Genomic DNA, 7,632 nt, shown 5'->3' with positions numbered 1-7,632 from the left:
AGAGAGAGAGAGAGAGAGAGAGAGAGAGAGAGAGAGAGAGAGAGAGAGAGCTATCTCCACGAGAGACAGCCAGTCATTTTTTCAAACTGTGGCACTGACTGTCCTAAGGTAACTTTTTTGGAAGGGCTGAACTCTGAGGCCAGGATTTTGCAATTTTCAATTTTGCACCAGATCTCAGCTCTCCCAGCTCGGGCTGTGTCTCCAGTCTCCATCCAGGCCCCAGCAACCCTTGCTAGCCCCCGCACCCCACCTCCTCGCTCCCCTTCCACTATCTCCATCCAGGACTAGTGCCCCCTGCAGGCCCATACCCTCCTGGCTCTCCCACTCTCCATCCCCCCACCCATCTCCATCCGGAAGCAGCGCCCTCTGCAGGCCCTCCTGCCCACCCCTCAAGCTGGGTCCCCCATCTCTATACAGGACCAGCGCTCTCTGCAGGCCTGCGCCCTCCTGGCTCACCACTCTCCATCTCCCCATCTCCATCCTGGAGTAGCACCCCCTGCAGGCCCCTACCCTCCCACCCCCACCGGCTCACCAAGGCCCAGCACTGCGCCCCGGCGGGAGCCAGGTGTGTGCAGGGCTCGCGTCTTCTCACAGAGCCGCACCAGGACCAAGAACAGAAGCCACGCGCGGCTGGGCGGCATCACAGAGGCCTCCTCCACGCGCGGCTGCTTCTCAGTCTCAGGCTCCGCTGCCCCGGCGCGGGGGCTCTGGGGAGGCTCCGGATGCGCCTCTGCGCTCTTCTTCCTCCTGCACTCCGCCATTCCCTCTCAGTCCCTGTTCCGAGGCTGGGGGTCACTACTGCGCAGCCTCAGGACTCCCCACCGCCGTTAGGGCCACCGTTAGCGGGAGGGAAGGGGAAATGGAGGGGGTCCCAACGGCCGAACAGCCCCCTCCCAACGCGCATGCTTCCCGCACGCGAGCTCACCGCGTGTCCCTCCCAACCCCCTTGTTGTCAATTCAGTGTCATCAAATTGAAGGACACGTGGCCCAAAGAATTGTGTTAATGTTTTTAATTCATTGCGTCTACTATGAAAAAGCGAAGCTCAGGGGCAAAGAGGATGTGTCCAGGTGGGTAGAGCTTCCAGGGTGGCCCAGTCCATGGTCACTGAGGCCCTGGCCAGAAGCAGGAGCTGTGTGCACCAAGGCTGTGGGGCCTTGGCTGGCTGCAATGGTTGTGGGAACCGTAGGGGGACGGGGCTCAGGCGGCGCTGACAGCTAAAAGTCGCGGAGTTTGCCTATCGTTTGTGATAATGACAAAGACTGGGCAAGGGTCCTACAGTAGAACAATCTCCACCAGCCAGGCAGACCCTCAGCAAACGTTGCTGGGACCTGGAAACGCTGAAGACAGAGCCAACACTTACACCTCCACTCTTAGGAGCTCTTCTGGTCACAGCAGACCCGGAGCCTTCGAAGCAGGCAGAAGACAACCAGAGCCCCGTGGAGGGCGCTCTTGAGCAGCAGCAGCAGGTAGGTGTAGTAGGCCGAGGTGCTGGTGAACTGCAGGCGTAGCAAGCCTAGAAAAAGTCGGGTCATGAGTTTCAGCTGCACGTGTGACAGCACAGTAGCTATCACAGGCATTGATTTCTGATGAACTGCACCCAAGTGAGATCACCCACCACACCGGAAGCTGAAGGCCAACAGCTACCACTTCCACCAGGACCACCAAGGGTGAGATTCGGCTTGCAGCTCAACTCGACTAACAGCCTTGGCTAAATTCACTTAGATCCTTGCCAATATTAAATACCAGGTTCGTTTTTAATAAAGTAGCCCAACAGGGGAAAACATTTGGGATAGTTAGTACGATTTCCTTGTCCTCAACATGTCTCTAAATAATAACAAGTAATAGTCACTAAACACTAACAAAATATCAAACATTATTCTGAAATCTTTGCGTGTAAAGCCTTCATTGTATCTAATGTTATGGCAGCCTGAGGAAGAGCAGGGGGAGTTATTTCCATTGCTATTTTGTAAACAAACTGAGAATGTAATAGTAATTTGTCTGCTGCCATGTGTTTTAGTAACAGCCTGAGAATTAAATCCACTAATATGACTTTAAAGAACATATGCTTATCTACTCTGTGGTTCTGCATTTCTGATTGTAATCAACACTCCAGCCATCAAAAGTTTAAACTGAAAGTTCTGTTGCTGATTTAGAAGCATCTGAGCCCTTGTAGATTGTACTTGCTTCCTACGGTAAGTAGGAAGTTACAGTCGGTGGAAATGTATTCCTGGTGAGGTGGGTGGAGATTAGGGCATTACAGAAGATGAAAGAAAGTGGTTGTTCCAGATGCCCTGAGATGTTTCTTGATTGTGGAACACTCCGCTGTCCTTTTTGCTTTCTTCTCTAACATCTGTGATGTTAGTAGAAAATAGCACTTATCACCCTTAGAGATTGTATAAGACATGTGAGGTGGTGTTGAGTCATAACCAGGAACAATGACAGCAGGCTGCTAGGGCTCTACAGTGAATCACAAGGCCAAGTCTCTTCCTGGAGAAATTTCCATTCTACATGGCCCATCTTCATAGTTAGAAATCAAGAATCAAAAGCCCATCAGGTACGAAGTGATCTCAGGTAATATATTCCTAACTCTCTCCCCTTGGGCAGGCAACGGTTAACACCTCCCTTCCCTGCTGCAGCAGCTGTTGACTCCAGATGCAGAGGAAAGGTCAGCACAGTGGAGCTAATGCGTGAGGTCATGCTCTCAGTACATATGCAGAGAAGGACCAGAAACTAGTACTGATCCATCCTGAGCCTGCTAAAAAAATGAATCCCTATGTTAGAAGTTTCTCATCTGTGTCCTTATTATGTCATCCTTAACCTCAGTTCAGTGTAGTGCTTCTTGGTTGGAAGATGAGCAAAGTATTAAAAGTGACTCTGTCACCCTCATTCCTGCAGCTGACCATTGGGAGGCCTGGGCAGCATCCAGTCTGTGGTGCTCAGAAGCCGTGCATTTTCTGCCAACCACATGTTCATCCTGTCCCAGGGCACTTGCCCTTGGAGTTTCTTGCTCTTAGAGGAAGAACTCAGTGTAGATAAGAGTATGAACTCTTCTTCCATGACAAGTTCAATCCCCATTTCCACAAATAAATAAATAAATATATAAAAAGAAGAAGAAGAAGAAAAGAAAAGGAAAAAAGTATGAACTCTTCATTAAGGGTCTGAGAGGAAATTCCTGATGTGACTAAGGTCATTTGTGCAAAAGACTTATTTTAGTTCCTTATCCTCCTCTATAAAATGAAGGTAAAGTATGTACCATGTGACAGGAATATTTTGAAAATTAAACGAGAATGCATGAGCAAGACCTCTGTACAAAGAAAAAAAAGGCAGTTGCTATCCCCAGTAACTAGCTAGAAGATTTTTTTTAGTCTAGTATTAGCATGGCACCATGCTTTTCCTAAAAGCAGGAGACAAGTGACTAAAACCCTTTTGTTGAAATAGTTCAGAGCACACCAGCGAGCCTTCTAACTGAAGTCGTCCTATATGGAAACTGGTAGTTTACATGGCAGTATGATGGCTAGGAGGTAATGCATGAATGTAAAATATCACTCACTGTCTGTTCTGAAACATCTAGCTATTCTCATTTTTCTAACTTAAGCCAAGGCAGCTCAAACATGAAGATGATCAAAGAGAAAAAGCAATCATGAAGCAAAGGGAAACAAGCACTGAAACTTACCAGTTTCATGTTTGAAACAAGGTTCAGAATCAATAGTGACAGCTACAAAAAATGAGAGAACATGTTGATTATCCATGCACATATTTTAACAGTTCTGTATTTATGCATATGTCATATGAATATATAAATGAATGTTTTATATAAAATATATTATTTTCATACATGCACTGCATAGCAAATAAGTACAAATCAATTTCTTAAGAAACAAGAAGCGCATTAAAAATATGAGTGCCCCAGTTACAGAAATGATTGGTCCTATTCCATGTAACTCAGTAGATGTGTTCATATCTTATTTGTGCACATTAAGAAGTAGATGCTAAAGTAATACACGTTTTTTTCTTTTTAATCTCAAGGAAGTACAATATCCAAGACAATCTTCAAGAAAAGCAGCCATAACATTCCAAATCATGCCAGCTCCTGAGTTAACTGTTCAAATCTCCTTGACTCCCACAGAAACTAAGGCTCCCAGAGGCTGTAGCCTCCTTTGGGGACTCAGAATGGTGCACACCTCGGGTTTTACACATTTTGTCATCGTGTGTTCCAGAGATTCAAAGGGGCTGGTTATCATTAGGGAAAGGTACAAATGATTCCTTCTCAGGCTGCTTGAGTCCTTTGGACTGTTGCTTAATACTCAGGACTGTGACACGCAGCATATTCCCAGAGCTCTCTGGGTCCTGGGCCAGCTATGTAGGCCTGCACCTGATTGCATCACAGCGATTGCTTTGAGACATCATGCCTGAATCATGACTGACACCGAGAGACTGGGACAGAGCGTATGCTCTTCACTGCATCTCCTCACCCTTGGGGCACTACCTCATTGTCAACTGCCTGCCCCAGCTCCCCTCACTTCTGCATACACAAATAGTCCAGTAGATGTTTCTCGAGCTGCTTCTGCCAATGGCAAAAAACACATTCATGATGGAGAGTGCAGGCCTACTTGTATAGGTTGTCCACACCTAATCTTTCAATTATGATTATTTTGTCTATCAATGATGTGCAAAATAAAAATCAGAAAATCTCAAGGCTTCTGTGGAGTACAATGACCAACATTATTCTATACAGAGCCAGATGCTCATTCTTTCATCTGAAATCTTTTTCAGTCAAGAACTTATTTTTGTAGGTTTAAATTTATGGGACAAGATTGAAGTGGGTAACTTTGTTTGCTTGGTAGAACATTCATGAAAGATGCATAATTTTCTTTATTTCTTCACCAAAGACATCAAAGATGACATTGCCACATTAGACTTAATATGTGTTTTCAAGTATGTTGTTCATTGAATCCACTTAATGATTCTAAGAAATGCCATTTGATCTTAATATTTTGGATAATGAAGTTGAAGGTGAGTTTCAGCAAGTTTTTCAACTTTTCTCCCTCAAAAGCTCCATTTTAAAGCTATAGGAAAATAATAGGGTAGTTGTGTTGCTAATAAATAAAGTAGCATTTTAGAAAAACATGCAATGGTTTTCATTATTTCATGACAGAAAAGGTAAGATGTTCTCTTTGAAGTAAACTGCCTGGAAGGTTATATACTATGCATGTGGATTAACACATACCTTGCTTTATGGGACGAAAGAGAATCTGTTGATCAACTCCTTCATTAGCCTCATGTCTGACAATACATTTGTGCTCCTTAGTCATGGAATCTCCAGTCACAGTTAACCAGCTAAACTTCATGTAGGTGTCGTTAGTCTTCATGGTATCTCCCTGCTGAGATTCCAGAATTCTATTGTCGTCTGCTCTCTGCCAATATACCTTAATAACATCAGGGAAAAAATTCTCCAGAAGACAAAGATACGTTCCAGCCTCATGGAGGTTTGTTTCAGGCACTGAAGGAAGAAAAATAGTGGGCTTGGGGGAAATACCGTTGCTAAAGCGTTCACCTGTGAGGGAAATAGAAAACCAATAAACAGAGTTACTAGAACAGCAGAAGTACTGCATGTTTTAGAACAACCTCATGCATAGCAATAGAAAGACAAAGTGCCATTGAGGAGTGCCCACCATGGTGACCTTTCACCCCCATGTGTCCCAAGGTGGTGATTCCAATCCCTGCTACATAGCCATACAAAGAAGTTCAAGAGATTAACTAACTCTCCAAAGCCAGAAGTGGCAGATCCTGCTGGAAACATACTTGTTTTTGCTCCACATGTTACACTGGAGTTTGACTTATAGGTGTTCATAATTAAGGTTTTCAACATTCATGGACACACTCATTTTTTTTATATCCTTTGTATTATTTTTTATAGTGGAGGTCAGTTCACTTGATGGTCTCTAGAGATGATGATCTGAATTCTCTCCTGAAGAGCTTGCTTTTCTCATCCTTTGTCACTTTTGCTGACTGGCTGAATAACTGCCATTCTATGTTCTGCAATTCTAGCCTACCTACACATTCTTCTGGCTGGTTCTAGGATGCACCCTATTTGTGTTATCTCTCTCTCTCTCTCTCTCTCTCTCTCTCTCTCTCTCTCTCTCTCTCTCTCTTTCTCTCTCTCGTATTTTAGGGAAGGGTCTACAGGGTGTTCAGGGTCTCACTACTAGATCAGACTCATAGTGATTCTCCTGTTTACAGCCTTCCAAGCACTGGGATTACAGGCGTGCACCACCACGCCCAGTCTCTGTGTTATCTCTTAGAAGAATGAATATCAGAAAGATTTGCATTTCTACTTTAACACTGCAGCATTGTTTATTTCTAGTGCTTCCATGTGTATTTGAGCTTCAGATGTGGATTCCAAGCCCAGTTTTACAGTTCCTGCACTTCTCTTAGATAATTTTCCTCATTATACAACACATTATTTTCACATCTGGACTACTTCAGTGTTTTGGTTCTGGTGACATTTAAAGCTTTACCTCTGAATTGGGTATTGCCTTTATTCTCAAAATCATTTAGCAAGATTTCTGTCACTTCTACTGAAGATTTTGCTGAATGTTATCTGAGATGCTCATGAATTAATCTTACCGATTAATGCCCTTTTTTTTGGTACATTAGGTAAGGGTCTACAGGGTGTTCGCGGTTGCACTACTAGATTGGACTCATAATGATTTTCCTGTTTATAGCCTCCCAAGTGCTGGGATTACAGGCATGTGCCACAATGCCCAGTCTCAGTCACAGTCTCAGCATGCACCTGGGGGCAGGGCTAGCATGGCGGCCCAGGGATCAAACCCCAGTCCCTGCACCTGCTTGCAGGTGCTTTAATCTGGCTGAGCTATTTGGCCGGCCCGTTGATGAATGCACTTAACAATGTTTTGTCCTCCTTTAGAAAAGCTCCACCAGAAGTACATTTTATTTGAGGATTTCTTTGGAAGCTCAAGCACTGAATTTATCACTGAATTTTTATTCTTGTTTTAATAAGAACTGATCCAGTCATTCAGAAGATCTGCATGTTCACAATGGATTTTCAGTGTCTCTTCCAAAATTAATATCTAACCTATATGTTTTTTGGCTGTTTGGAGCATAATCATTTCTTTTATCTTCAACTGATGATAGATAGATAGATAGATAGATAGATAGATAGATAGATAGATAGATAGAAAGATAGCTTCTTGCAAAAATGATGTCAAGATATATAACAAATAATCACAATTTACAAAAGCTTGGCAGATATTTTAATCTAATGATGAAAATTATAAATGCTGAACTATTTCAATTGATTTCTAATTGAAATTTATATACTTCGCTAACACCATTTGAGCAAATTTGAAGTTAGTATAATAACGAGAAATTTCTTAAGAAACAAAGACGGGGTTTGTCATTTGAAAACAAAACAAAAATAGTTCTTGATTATTCCTACACATTTAAAGTTTTTGTACAAAATCCATAAGCATATAGCTTTAATATTTTAAGCATGTTATAAATATCATTAGGTTACAAAATGCTAATGCTGATTTCATGCTTATTGTATATACCAAGACATTGTATATGTTTCTAATTACATACTGAAATTTTAGAAGATTAAATTTTCA

General features: G+C 43.1%; 1 protein-coding gene and 1 gene segment (V, D, J or C); both read right to left on the bottom strand.

The window, feature by feature from the left end:
- Nucleotides 1–722, bottom strand: part of LOC101577678 (probable C-mannosyltransferase DPY19L2) — a 66,783-nt gene extending 66,061 nt beyond the window's left edge. Inside the window, exon 1 of the mRNA XM_023713368.1 lies at nt 533–722. Coding sequence (XP_023569136.1) covers nt 533–641 — 109 coding nt within the window. The 5' untranslated portion in view covers nt 642–722. The remainder of the gene's footprint in view (nt 1–532) is intronic.
- A 291-nt stretch (nt 723–1,013) lies between these two features.
- Nucleotides 1,014–7,632, bottom strand: part of LOC101577269 — a 41,858-nt gene continuing 35,239 nt past the window's right edge. Inside the window, 3 exon segments of the C gene segment in view lie at nt 1,014–1,514; nt 3,675–3,716; nt 5,229–5,555. Of these exon segments, the coding sequence occupies nt 1,372–1,514; nt 3,675–3,716; nt 5,229–5,555 (512 nt within the window).

Source organism: Octodon degus, unplaced genomic scaffold, assembly GCF_000260255.1.
Source record: "Octodon degus isolate 3935 unplaced genomic scaffold, OctDeg1.0 scaffold00031, whole genome shotgun sequence".
In the NCBI taxonomy this organism is placed as follows: Eukaryota; Metazoa; Chordata; class Mammalia; order Rodentia; family Octodontidae; genus Octodon; species Octodon degus.
This window is presented reverse-complemented; position numbering and strand designations above follow the sequence as displayed.